This window comes from Pseudopodoces humilis, chromosome 12, assembly GCF_049639895.1.
Source record: "Pseudopodoces humilis isolate 2021_Gansu_Grassland_sample_001 chromosome 12, ASM4963989v1, whole genome shotgun sequence".
In the NCBI taxonomy this organism is placed as follows: Eukaryota; Metazoa; Chordata; class Aves; order Passeriformes; family Paridae; genus Pseudopodoces; species Pseudopodoces humilis.
The window spans coordinates 20,021,673-20,035,902 of record NC_142211.1 but is presented as its reverse complement, the minus strand read 5'-3'; the positions used below and the strand labels follow the sequence as shown (position 1 = coordinate 20,035,902).

Here is a 14,230-nt window from a genome sequence, read left to right as displayed (position 1 = left end):
CATATTTGTTTTCTTACAGGTTAGATGCTATAGCTAGAGATGCTGAGCTAGTTGATAAATCTGAGATAGACCTTAGACGTCTGGGAGAACTTGTACATAATGGATGCATTAAGGCTTTAAAGGACAATTCCTTTGGCCAAGAAAGAGCAGGTAAAGTGTGTTTGGGGGTGGGGGAGAGGAATAAAAAGTGTCAAAGAGATATGAATGATTCTTGCATTCTGATTATAACAAAACAATTTTGTTAGAGGAAAACATTAACAAAATATTAGCATGCTAGTTGATTTAGAAAAAAGGATTTTAGTAAGAAGACTTTTTGGCTTTGTTTTTCTTCCCCCTTTCCCTGAGTGAGTTGTCATAATAGAATGCAATATGTTTTTGCTTTAGCATGAAATTTAAAATTAATCTGCTACTATTAACTGGAAGACCTTGAAGTTCTGGAGTTTAATTAAAGCATTTGGTTAAGAAAAATTAATTTCATATAATTGAATGTCTGCTGCTGTAGCATCAAGCTTTCTTTTTTCTCTACATTTATCTAGAAGATACACATAAAAGCTAAATATTTTAATATTTTTTTCCTTTATTTTAAGGAGGTAGATTTGGGAAAGTTAAAGGCCCAACATTCCGAATATCAGGAGTGCAGGTGAATGCAAAGCTAGTTATTTCTCATGAAGAAGAGTTGGCACCATTGCACAAATCAATTCCTGCAGATCCAGAAGAAAGGAAAAGGTATTTTTTTTTCTTCCTAAAGGAACCCATAATCTAGAAAGTTATTCAAGGCTTTTATGAATATATTTAAGCAATCCAGACTGAGTACACTGGGACACCCATGCCACTCCATTACCTCTAAGAACTAGCAGCAGAAATCTGCTCCACATCCTTTCTTTATTCTTTCTTCCCTCTCCTTAGAAGCCAGTAATTGCTTTGGCTTCTGAACTGTATTCATTGAGGACTGGATTCAGTTACTCTTAATTATTCCAGGCTAGAAATTAGACTTGTTGAGGAACTGCTTTGTGTCACCTCTGCCTGAGAGAATGCAATATTTATCAAAATGGAGCAGATGGTAATTGTTGGTAGTTGTTTAGACCTATGAACTTTTTAGCTTACTACCTTGTGTATCATAGTCCCTAGACTACATATTCAGTTAGCAGTTACAGTTGAGTAATATTTTAAGCTTATCTTCATGGCTAGTCAGTTCTGACTCAGTACATGGCCACAGATAGATGACTATTTTTTATATCTTAATCTTGATCTCCTTTAAAACATGTTTTGGTACTGATTTGAATAAATATTTTATAGAAATTGTAAGAAAGCCTGATAGTTATGTGGATTGCTTACTAAATACACCAGGATCTCAGTGATATGTGGCATGTTCTTCTATCCCTTACTAAGTTTGAGAAGTTTGTTTATTTATATTTCTAATTTATTTCTACTAGATATGTCATCCCATGCCACACCAAGGCAGCTCATTTTGATATAGATTGGGGTAAGGAAGATGATTCCAATCTGTTAATAGGTATCTACGAATATGGCTATGGCAGCTGGGAAATGATAAAAATGGATCCTGATCTCAGTTTGACACAGAAGGTATGTCATCTGCAAAATTTCATCAAGGAGTTTGTTTAGGTAATAATGTTAATAAGAACAGTTACTGAGTTTAATTTATGATAACTGAAATTGCCCAGAAGTTAGGTCAGTTGTACTCCTTTGTTTTCTTTTGGTAAATTATTAGATTTTAAGATTTTGTGTATTCAGTTGAAGTATACCTTCTTAGAGTCTGCTGTGTTTTTGTATTTCTATGTATTTGTGTCTCTAACACTTGAATTCTCTCTTCCATCTTTTGCTTCCCTAGTTTAAATGCTCTAGTTGTGTTAATTTCAATTAATTCCAGACTTTTGTAAGAAGGGGCAGGCAAATCAGGAAGAGTACAAGGATGTTGTTAGGTCATGTAGAGAGAAAATTAGAAAGGCAAAAGCTCAGCTAGAACTCAACCTGGCCACTGCTGTGAAAGATAATAAAAAGTGGTTTTACAAATATCATTAACAACAAAATGAGGGCCAGGGAGAACCTCCATTTCTTATTGGATGCAGGGGGTAACATTGTCACCAAGGATGAGGAAAAGGCAGAGGTAGTTAATGCCTTCTTTGCATCAGTCTTACAGTAAAACCAGTTATCCTTAGAACAGCTAACCCCCTGAGCTGATAGACAAGGATGAGGAGCAGAATAGCCCCCCTGTAATCCAGGAGGAGGAAGTTAGTGACCTGCTGAGCCACTTAGACATTCACAAGTCTATGGGGCCAGATGGGATTCATCCAAGGGTACTGAGGAAGGTGGTGGAAGAGCTCACTAAGATACTCTTCATCAATTGTCATCAGTTCTGGTTAACTGGGGGGAGGTCCCAGATGACTGGAGGTTGACCAATGTGATGCCCATCTACAAGAAAGGCTGCAAGGAACATCCGGGGAAATACAGGCCTGTCAGCCTGACCTCGGTATCCAGCAAGGTTATGGAGCAGATCATCTTGAGTGTGATCACACAGCACATACTGGACAGCCAAGGAATCAGGCCCAGCCACCATGGGTTTAGGAAATGTAGGTCCTGCCTAACCTGCCTAACCTGCCTGATCTCCTTTTCTGACAAGGCAACCAGCCTAGTGGACAAGGAAAAGGCTGTGGATGTGTCTGCTTGGACTTCAGCAAAGCCTTTAATACTGTCTCCCACAGCATTCTCCTGGAAAAACTGTCAGTGCACAGCTTGGATGGGTTAAAAACTGGCTGGATGGCTGTGCCCAGGGATCAGTATTGGGCCCAGTCCTGTTTAATACCTTTATTGATGATCTGGATGAGGGGATTGAAGACACCCTCAGTAAGTTTGCAGATGACACTAAGTTGGGTAGAAGTGTTGATCTGCTGGAGGGTAGGAAGGCTCTGCAGAGGGATTTGAACAGGCTGGATCAATGAGCCAAGACCAATGGTATTCAGTTCAACAAGGCCAAGTGCTGGGTCCTGCACTTTGATGACAACAACCCCCTGCAGCGCTACAGGCTTGGGGAAGAGTGGCTGGAAAGCTGACCAGCAGAAAAGGACCTGGGGCTGTTGTTTGACAGCTGGCAGAACGTCAGCCAGCATGTGCCCAGGTGGCCAAGAAGGCCAATGGCATCCTGGCTTGTGTCAAAAATAGTGTGGGAAGCAGAACCAGGGCAGTGATTGTCCCCCTGTACTCAGCACTGGTGAGGCCATACCTCGAATCCTGTGTTCAGTTTTGGGCCCCTCACTTCAAGACAGACATTAAAGTGCTGGAGCGAGTCCAGAGAAGGGCAATGGAGCTGCTGAAGGGTCTAGAGAGTAAGTCATATGAGGAGTGGCTGAGGGTACTGGGGTTGTTTAACCTGGAGAAAAAGAGGCTCAGGGGAGACCTTATCACTCTCTACAACTATCTGAAAGGAGCTTGTAGCGTGGTGATTGTCTGCCTCTTTTCCCAGGCAACTTGTGACAGGACAAGAGGACATGGCCTCAAGCTGTGCCAGGGGAGATTATAGTTGGACATCAGGAGAAATTTCTTCATAGAAAGGGTTGTTAAACATTGGAATGGACTGCCCAGGGAGGTGTTCAAGAAACGACTAGATGTGGCACTTAGTGCCATGGTCTAGTTGACAAGGTGATGGTTGGTCAAAGGTTGGACTCGATGATCTCAGAGGTTTTTTCCAACCTAAATAATTCTATGAATTCTGTAATTTTATTCTTGATCTTTTTGAGCGAAGTTTGTTTGGGGATTTTAGTTTGGTTTCCCTATCACTGTTTTCTTTCCTTGAAACTGACTTTCATTTGCAACATGAGAATTGCTGTATTTGTCAGGTTACAAGTAGTGCAATGGCTGCTTAGAAGTAGTGAGAAACATTTAGGGAAATACTGGAGTGAAGCAAACACAGTGGTACTGCCAAACTGTAGCTTTGGGATTTGAGGAGCCAGAGTTGTATATAAATTTGTTAAATGATATCCTGCCCCTGCCTTCCATTAATTGCTTGTTTTATGAAACCACTTTTTTTTTTTTTTTTGGCTTCTTCATATCCTGTGGTAATGAGTTAATGCATTTAGAAGCACATGGCAGAACTAGAAGATCTGTGGATGACAGTGGTACAGGAGCTCTGAATTTTTTAGATAAATTGTGAGAGTGGAAACAGAAATCTGAGGCTAGTTTCTTGAGCTGACTGTAAATTTTGTGAGAATATTTTCAAGACTACATTAGTTGTGTGTTTGAGGAAAAATAAAATGTTTAAGTTGTCCATTCCTTGAAGCTGCCTGTGTATTGGTCAGGTATAGTTGGAGTGGATTGTTTTTTTGCCTATTTTTTTAATTCAGCTTTTTCTGTTCTCAGTGCTCCACACTAGCAGCTTCCTAATTTGATAATGTGTACTTGTAGTTAATGCTACCATTACTCTCCTCAGATTTTACCTGATGACCCAGATAAGAAACCACAGGCAAAGCAGTTGCAGACCCGTGCAGATTACCTCATTAAATTACTGAATAAAGACCTTGCAAGAAAAGAAGTGCAAAGACTTACTGGTGCAGTAAGTTAAGCTTAATATTCATTAGCAAGATAACATAATATACCTATGGGAATGTCAACAGATGCTTGTTTTATTCTTAATTCCACTCTTCTTTGTGTCATTTTTCTCTGTATTGGTAATTGTATTATATGAGACTAACTCAAGGAATGTATTGCAAGTTTAATATTGAGTTTTTTCTCCCTTATTTGTAAATATTCTCTACTGTTGCATTAGGCTCGGTCTCCAATCCTGAGAAAAGTGGTGGTCATTAGTGGCGATAAATAAATTGAATGCTTTCTTTAATATAAAAACCAAAATCTTTTTCTGCAACTGTGATGCAGACACTTGTCAGCTGACATAATAAAGGTGCTAATTTGCATTCAGGGCAATTCAAAGAGGAAGAAAGCAAGAAGTAAGAAGAATAGAGCAACAAAGTCTTCAAAAATTAAAGAAGAAATAAAAAGTGACTCATCAGCACCCTCAGAAAAATCTGATGATGATGAGTATAATGAGGTAAACATCATTGATATAAAGACTTGAGCATTTTATCTTCTTGAAATGCAATTTTATTATAAAATCTAAATATAAAACTAATGTTTCTGACAAATCCATTCTTACTAAGGATTATGATTCTTCAGGTAGCAACTTTTGTTCAGGCTCAGGAAAAAAAATCAAGATTGTTTAGAAAGTACAGCATAAATAAACAGTGTTTTGAGACATGCAAGTGAATGCTTCTGTGTATGTCATGGCTTTTATTATCACAGAATGGGTCAGGTTGGAAGGGACCACTGAAGGTCATCTAGTCCAACCTCCCTGCTCAAGCCAGGTTCCCTAGAGTATGTTACTCAGGATTGTGTCCAGATAGTTCTTGAATATATCCAGAAAAGGAGACTCCACACCCTCTCTGGATAATCTGTTCCAGTGCTCAGTCACCCTCACAGTAAAGTTCTTCCTCATGTTCAGGTGGAACTTCCTGTGTTCCAGTTTCTGTCCATTGCCTCTTGTCCTATGGCTTGGCACCACCGAGAAGAGCCTGGCTCCATCCTCTGACACCCTCCCTTCAGATAAGGGGATATTAATAAAGTCCCCTCTCAGATCTCTCTCCTTCAGGCTGAAGAGACCCATCTCCCTCAGCTTTTTTTCCTGAGATGCTCCAGTCCCCTAATAATCTTTGTAGCCTTCTGCTGGATTTGCTTCAGGAGTTGCATGTTTCTCTCATACTGAGGAGCCCAAAACTGGACACAGCACTCCAGATGCGCCTCACTAGGGCTGAATAGAGGGGCAAGATTACCTCCCTTGACCTGCTGGCAATGCTCTTCTTAATGCACCCCAGGAGTATGTTTGCCTTCTTGGCCACAAGGGCACTGCTGTCTCATGGACAGCTCGTTGTCCACCAGGTCCCCCAGGTCCTTCTCTGCAGAGCTGCTTTCCAGCAGGTCACCCCCAGCTTGTACTGTGCCTAAGGTTATTCTTACCCAGGTACAGGACCCTGCATTTGCCCTTGTTGAATTTTAGACAGTTCTTTTCTGCCCATCTCTCTAACCTATAGAGGTCCTTCTTAAGGGGGCTGCACAGTCCTCTGAGGTATCAGCCACTCCTCCCAGCTTTGTATCATCAGTGAACTTGGTGAGGAGGCATCTACCCCTTCATCCAAGTCATTGATGAACAAGTTAAACAATACTGAGCCCAGCACTGAATCTTGGGAGACACCACTAGTGACAGGCCTACAACTAGACTGCAACTGATCACAACATTCTGAGACCTGCCTTTCAGCCAGTTCTCAGTCCGCCTCACTGTCCACTATGATATGCGGATGTCACAGGACACAGTGTTGAAAGCCTTGGTGAAGTCCAGGTGGGCAATATCCACTCCTCTCATCTATCCAGCCAGTTGTCCCATTGTAGAAGGCAATCAGGTTGGGCAAGCATTATTCCCTTTGGTGAATCCATGCTGACTACTCCTGATCACCTCCTTGTCATCCATGGGGATAGACATGGCCTCCAGAGTAAGGTGTTCCATCACCTTTCCAGGGATTGAGGTGAAGCTGAGTGGCCCGTAGTTCCCTGGGTCCTCCTTCAAAGATGATTGCGAGTGGCCTAGCAGTGATGTTTGCCAGTTCCTTCAGCACATGTGGGTGCATCCCATCAGGGCCCATGGACTTGTCGATGCTAAGTTTGACTGTTATTCAGTAGATATTGTTCTAATAGGCTACTCAATTTTGTTATGTTTTTATTACTTCTGATGTATTCCTTTAGGACTCTGTTTTTGTTGGTTCATTTATTTAAATGTATCACACAGCAGAAATCACTAGAGAGAAGAAAAAAAACCCCAACAGATTAAGTTTAGGGGTCATGTTGCACCTAATTTTTTGACTTCAAAGGTAGCTGAAAAAACACTAGATTCTTCAGAACATCTCTGAAAAAGCAAAAGTTGGAACTCTGTTCCCTTCTCTTGTGACTGTGACTGTTTAATTTGGGGTCACACAAAAATTACTGGAACAAAATTAACCAGAACAGAAGTCTTTTAACACCATGCCCTGAAAAATCAGCTCATTCTTGTGATGTCTACTTCCTTATTGCTTTTAGCTCTTTGCAGCTTAACTACTTTTTACAGGAGCAAATTTCTTTGGTAATACAAAAGTTAAATGGCTTTAATCTCTCATGTGCACCCATTACCCCTGCCCAATCAATACTTGTTTTGTGTCACATCAAGGAAATGAGTAAGTAGTCCTCATCTTGTTTTGCAACTGCATCCCACTCCATTTGATAGGTGTTAAACCTAAGTCTAAAGAAATCACACACAGAAAAAAAGTACATTTTAATCTGATGGTTGCAAAACTTGTATAGTTAGAAACTCCATTTGATGAGACATATATGCTTGTGTATTTCAGGATGAGATTGTTTCAGTGAAATGTCCACATAAAAAAATAAAAGCAGAAGAAAATGAAGAAAAGACTGAGCCAGATATTGGTATAAAGATGGAAGCTGTAGAAAAAAGAGAGACAAGAGAAAAAGAAAATAAGAGGCATTTAAAAAGAGAGAAAAAAGAAAAAGAGGATAAGAAAGAATTAAAAAATCTTAAAGAAAAGAGAGAAAACAAACTAAAAGAATCCACACAGAAAGAAAAAGAAGTAAAGGAAGAAAAGGTAACTATGTTTATCTTTTCTTATACAGCACTAGAAAAGGCCACCAGGTTTTTGTGAATGATTTTAAGTTGAAAAGATATTTTGGATCATTGCAATTTCATTGAAATCTTTTGCATCATATGAAGTTTTATTTTTTCCACTTGTAAGTACAAGGACAGGCAAATGAAATGGGAAATTACCTTCTTAAAGATCTATAGCTTAGTGGGACTGAGAGTGCAAGTGGTGCAAGAAACTTGGCCATTCTCCTTCTCCATCCCCCAGAAAGAGAAAATAAAAGGTACTATCACTGCATGACAGATTTTTTTTTTGTTTCTTTTTGTTATTATTGAAGATAATGCAGTGATTGCCTAATTACAGTATCATTTCAGCCAAAAATAAGGTTTGCTTATCAGATAAATTTTCATATTTTGTTCTTAGGCATATGAACTCAAATCTGAAAATAAAGAAAAAAATAAAAAAGTTTCATTGTTGGATATTCCAGTTCATATTACTGCAACTAGTGAAACAGTTCCAATATCAGAAGAATCTGAAGAACTGGATCAGAGGACATTTGGTGTGGTAAGTCCCTTGTTGATAACTTAGTGTTTACACTTGATATTCTAAATGAGCACAATTTCTGTTCTTGATTCTGCTATTAGGTATTATAATACAGATATCTATTGCCAGTAAAATCTTAGATCAGTGAAGGCTTATCAACACTATACTAAATTCAGTTTTGTTTTCAGGTCAGCAGTTTTGTTTTATTGCATTTATGCAGTATAGTGAAGAGTATTTGTCTAGTTGTCTGTGTGCTGGATAGTTTTAAAATACAGACTATGAAGATCCATCCTCAAGAATAATTCATGGATATTGCTTCTTAAAGGAGAGAAATGAATAAATTTTAATGCAGCTGCTGTAGTCTCTGACTTGGCCTTATCAAATACTCCTTTGTTCTTTGAAAGCTAACAAGAGAAAGTTGCTCTTGAGGTATTACAGACTTCCTGCATTAGACAGAGGAAGGAACAAATCCTAAAGTCCTTAGAAATAACTTGCTGGAGTAATATCTCTGATACCAAAAGAATTTCAGTTATATCACTACTTTTGACCACAACAGAAACAATATTAGAAGAACAAAAGGGAGGTATGTAACATTTTATAGGTTGATTGGAGTTTTTGGAAGGATTCTAAGAATTTACTTTGAGCAGCTACTTTTCTGCTGTAAAAGTTCTATCATTCTGCTTTCAACAGTTGTCTGTTACTGCTAGACAGGTTTATTGAGTCTACTGTGGTGCTGGCTGTAAGAATCAAATTATCTTGTTTTCTCATCGGTATGGTACTGACTAGTTTACCTATGTGGGGATTGTTGTTTTGCGTTTTGTTTTTTATCTAAATGATATTATAAGTGACTCATCTATAATTTCCAGGATATCTTGTGAGTGGCTAGGTGAATGAAAATCACACAATTCCCATGTACAATTGCACTTCTCTGTTCACCTCTACACTTAACTTAAGCAGTGTACTTTGTAAACTGTCATTTTAAAGGTTGCTTAAGCTGTGGTTAGTGCAATAGGTAATGTAGCTGCCTAATTATTTAATGGCATGATCTGGTAATGGAGCAGCTTCACTGATTTTTGAGTTGTCCCTAGATGTTGACATAGTGATGGTGATGTTCTCCAAAATCCCTCATATTTTTGCTTCTGGATATAGAGACTTGTCTTCCTTCCTTAGTGGGAGCAATTATAGGTTGGGTTTGCATATAGAACATTTTTTTTGGCCAGGCTCTCTGTTCTGGAAGGCATATTTATCATTATGCCATGATCAGGTGCAATCTAATTAGCATGTTTATTTTTTCAAATGGCAATTACTGCTGTGGGTTGTTGAGGCTAACTCATTTGACTTCTTGTCCATCTTGTGACAGGTAAAAATATGCATTTCATCTACTTTGCCATTGTGATTGAATGGTATTTCCAAGCAAAGGTCTATAATTTAAAACATGTTAACTGGTTTATTTATATTTACTATTAACATGTTTAAATTAGTGTGAAAATTCAAGCATACACATATGAAATATATCTTATGAGTACATGTGTTGTCATCACTGTTACTAATTTAGACACACCTAAACTAGCTTTATCCTAGTATCTGCATAGAACTCAGGCTTAAAAGCTGCTCAGAGAAGGAATGCTGATCCTCTGTTGAATGCCAAGTGTCCTGGACACCAAGTTTAATTGTTGCAGAAAGTATCTACTTAAAATATATTAAACATCTTCATACCTAATCTTGGCACTGAGTTTGTATAGCTTTCAAGGCTCTAAAAAGTAAAATAACTCTTGTCCTATATACTTGTGCTGAAAGTTAAACCCATGATTGTAAAAACTAGTAATTCCTTTCCCTCAGAAAATTTTTTATATTAACTTAGTCCTTTCTTAAATCTTTAATATGCATTACATACAATTTAAGGATTTCATATAGGAGTGTATTTTCAACTAGATTTAAAAAGCTACTTTTTCCAAATGAAATCTTATAGTAAAACTAAAAGAGCTGCAAGCAAAGACTTGTTTTTCATTTGGCTTACAACAGTACTGTCTTTGCCTGTGTAAGGGTGAATCATGTTTTACAATTTTTATCTTTTAATTTTAAATTAATGTATTCCTTTTTTAAATTTTACAGTGCAAAGAAAGAATGAGGCCTGTTAAAGCAGCATTGAAACAATTGGATAGACCAGAGAAAGGCCTTTCTGAAAGGGAACAGCTGGAGCATACTAGACAGTGCCTAATCAAAATTGGGGACCACATTACTGAATGTCTAAAGGAATACACAAATCCTGAACAAATTAAACAGTGGAGAAAGTAAGTTATTCTGCATGATTTTTCTTGAAAAAGTGAAATCCATAATAGCTTATATTAAGTAGAATAGTTTTAATTATTTCTCATTTCTTATCCTTCATTTATTTTATTTTTCTGCTGTATTAAATAAGGACTTATAAAAAGATGATTATGATTACAGCTTTTATTGGTTTCACTTTTTGTCCAGTAGGTGGAGTCCTCTTACTTTTTAAAACCAAACGGAAAGAGAAAATAACTGCATTTAGAGTACATTTAATGTTTAGTGAAAGAATTCTTATCATTAAAGAATCTGCCTTTTTCAACATTGAAGTTTGGTTTTGTTTTTTTTATTCATGCTAAAAACAGGCCATTATAAATGTGTGTGTTGAACTTTGAATGATTTTGTTTTGCAGAATCCTTTATTCTTTTTTAAAATATACTCTAAAATTAAATAATATATTAACTGACTTGATAAAAAACATTTATTATAACATACTCAGAAATGTATTTCAAAATGAAATAAGAGTTTTAAGTGTTCTTATGCATCTGTGAGGTGGTAACTTTGGAAAAAATAAGAAAAATGTTGGTTTATAAACTTCCTATATTTTGTTGTTAAGTTCTTAATGCAGTTAGAGTTAGTTTTATCATAATGTGAACTTTAATCCTTTATGGTTGCAAATATGGTTGCATTTCCATATACAATCTTGCAGACTGTTGTTAACAGAATATTTCTGCTGTTTGTACTTACTTCATTTTAAAATATTGGGGTGAACTGAAATACAAAAAAAATATCCATGTCTTAAAGACACTTTGGTAAACGTTATGTTTCTTTAAGTGGAAATTCATAGTAGGATCATAGAATCATAGAATTGTTAAGGTTGGAAAAGATCTCTAAGATCACTGAGTCCAACTGTTAACCCAGTACTGTCACTATGTTCACCACTAAACCATGTCTCCAAGTGCCACATCCATACGTTTTTTGAACACTTCCAGGGATGGTGATTCCACCACTTTCCTGAGCAGCCTGTTTCAATGCCTGACTACCCTTTCAATGAAGAATGAGTATAGTAGAGCTACTATAATATTAATTAATAGTAATGCTACAGTACCATGCATAGATTATTAAAATATGTGGTTTATCTATCTTTAATAAGACGTAGAATTTAGTAAAGGTATTCATGCTATATTTCTTATACAGATGTCATTGGGCACACCATTTGCTGGTTTTGTCTAGTTTTGCAAATCTCTAGGCCAAAACTATAATATTTAAATCATCACCGTGAAAGAGCAGATAGATGCTTCTTGAGCCTACACACTTGAGATGTTTCTGAAGTAAACACTATTTAGGACAGTAATATTCTGTAGTCTTTTAAGCCTTCCACCTGTAAAGTTTGCTAAAAGAATTCTGGACTTTAGCTCTGGTGTCTGCAATCATATAAGCAAATCTTGTCTTTAAGGTTTTGGCTTCTTGACACCAAAAGTGTTGTTTTGTTTTGCTTTCTTCTTTTATAGCATAGGTTAGGATCAAAGATTTTGGCATGCTGTTTCCATCCTCTTTCAGATTTCTCATTTGGTTTCAAAACCTTTGACCAGGCTTTGGAATTTTGTGGGAAAATCCCGTCCCCGATATATATAGGAAATTTGGCATGTAGATCAAATTTCTTATACTTCAAGAGATTTAAAGTTCAGAAGAATATTTACTGAGTAGTAAATACTCCAGTTTTCTGACATATTTCAAATAATCTTTCAGAAAAATTGCACAACAAATTGAAAACTACATTTTTATGAAATTATCAAATCATTCTATTAACAAAATTTCCATTAATACTATTTTTCATGCACTTTGCATTCTTCAGTGATTGTGGTAAATATTAAAAAATGACAAATCAAAGTACTTAATTTCTGAAAAGTCTGAAATACAGCTAAGTAATGTTTGCTGTGCAATTAGGTAATATTCTGTGTAACAGACTTTGCAATTAATTCAGTTTACTGAAGTACCATTGAAATAATTTCATTTAAGTCCATGTTCTGTTGTACGACAAAATAAAAACTAATATATGGAAGAATTATAACTTCTCTTTCTTTTTCCTCAGAAACTTGTGGATTTTTGTCTCTAAGTTTACAGAATTTGATGCCAGAAAGCTGCACAAACTGTATAAACATGCAATCAAAAAACGCCAAGAATCTCAGGTAATACTTTCAGACTCTCTAAATATACAAAAATATATTCTGAGTTTTATAATTATTATAAAGTATCAGTTGTTTTCACTCAATACACTTTAAATGTATTTTACTGTTCATAGTAAACTAGTTTGTTTTCTTAGGATATTTTCTGAAAAATTCAGATGCAACTTTGGGATTTATCAATGACAATTTTTGTACTTGTCTCTTTTAGCAGCACAGTGACCAGAATAGTAGCAACAACGTGAATACACACGTAATTAGAAATCCAGGTAAGAAATCTGGAGCATGTTATTGTGATGGATATCTTAAATGATGGTATGTAAAATGAAATAAACTTAAAACTGTCTCCTAGAACTCCCATACTGATGAATATTATAGGGATAGGCTGACTTAGCATAATTTCACTAGTTTGCTGATGAAATTCAACTGAGCATGGACTGAATTTGGCACTTAAAGATTTTAGTAGCAAGTTATCTGACCAATCTCTTAAAGTAAGTAAATTCATTTTTAAAAACCCACACTTTTTTATATTTAATTTTGAGAAGGGAGAGAAGCCAACTCAACACTTGTAAACTTATTGGAGGCTCTAAACCTGTTTGTAGCAGTTGTAATGTCACCATATCATAATATATTCCCTGAAGTCATGGTTAGCAATCAGTTATATGGGATGTCTTTTACCATTGACAATAATACTGTTTTTCTATGCTCCCACAGTTGCCTTCTTGTAATACTTTTTTTTATATCATGTTATATAAAACCTAGAGTATGTTATCATGGGTTTAAAATTAGTATAATGTATTCTAGGAATACCACTAAAAACCTTTCATTAAGAAGGTATACCTCTAAAACTAGTGTTCTCACTAGGGCTGTCTCCTTGGAGAGGAACTTCCTACCATTCTGTTTCAAATTGCTCTACTAAAGGCACCTGGTTTCTACTCCCTGCTCAATTAGACCACACTGATCTTCTCCATTCAGTCTGTAAGGTTGAAAAATTTACTTTTTCAGTCCTACATATCTACATTTCTAGCTTGCTTGTCTTCTATTTACTTCAGAGGTCTCTCTGTTTGCTCACATTACTGCATTTATCTTTCAATTATTTAGATATTGCTTCTGTCAAACTATAATGTCACTTTCACATTGCTTTAAATCTGACAGATAGAAGTGCTGATTGAATGGGTGAAGAAAATAATTTATACTGTATGAGGCTTCCTTATAACCTCTGCTTTATTAAACAGATGTTGAGAGACTGAAGGAGAATACAAACCATGATGACAGTAGCAGGGACAGTTCTTCTGATAGACATTTGTCACAGTACTATGATTATAAGGACAGGCATCAGGAAGATGCTTATAATAAAAATGACTTGAGGAAAAGGTCCTATTCAGCCTTCAGCAATGGAAAAGACCACAGAGACTGGGATCACTATAAACAAGGCAGCAGGTAAATTGCTCTTTTAAAAATTCCTTTCCTGGTTTTTTAGTATGCTTGCAGTAAACACCAATGAATCTTTTCTAAGTAATGCAAAATTGCAAAGACATTTCTCTTATGCAGTTC

General features: G+C 36.6%; 1 protein-coding gene across 4 annotated transcripts in view; it reads left to right on the top strand.

The window, feature by feature from the left end:
• Positions 1-14,230, top strand: part of LOC148183478 (ATP-dependent chromatin remodeler CHD1-like) — a 40,900-nt gene that overhangs the window by 25,283 nt on the left and 1,387 nt on the right. Inside the window, exons 21-31 of one of the 4 annotated variants that reach the window (XM_088061394.1) lie at positions 20-150; positions 588-726; positions 1,434-1,584; positions 4,442-4,564; positions 4,928-5,056; positions 7,434-7,688; positions 8,106-8,246; positions 10,338-10,516; positions 12,586-12,682; positions 12,891-12,945; positions 13,912-14,116. In XM_088061394.1, coding sequence (XP_087917520.1) covers positions 20-150; positions 588-726; positions 1,434-1,584; positions 4,442-4,564; positions 4,928-5,056; positions 7,434-7,688; positions 8,106-8,246; positions 10,338-10,516; positions 12,586-12,682; positions 12,891-12,945; positions 13,912-14,116 — 1,605 coding nt within the window. Of the gene's footprint in view, positions 1-19; positions 151-587; positions 727-1,433; positions 1,585-4,441; positions 4,565-4,927; positions 5,057-7,433; positions 7,689-8,105; positions 8,247-10,337; positions 10,517-12,585; positions 12,683-12,887; positions 12,946-13,911; positions 14,117-14,230 lie in introns of those variants that run through there. The other 3 variants (XM_088061393.1, XR_015773596.1, XM_088061395.1) reach the window with 3 other exon arrangements.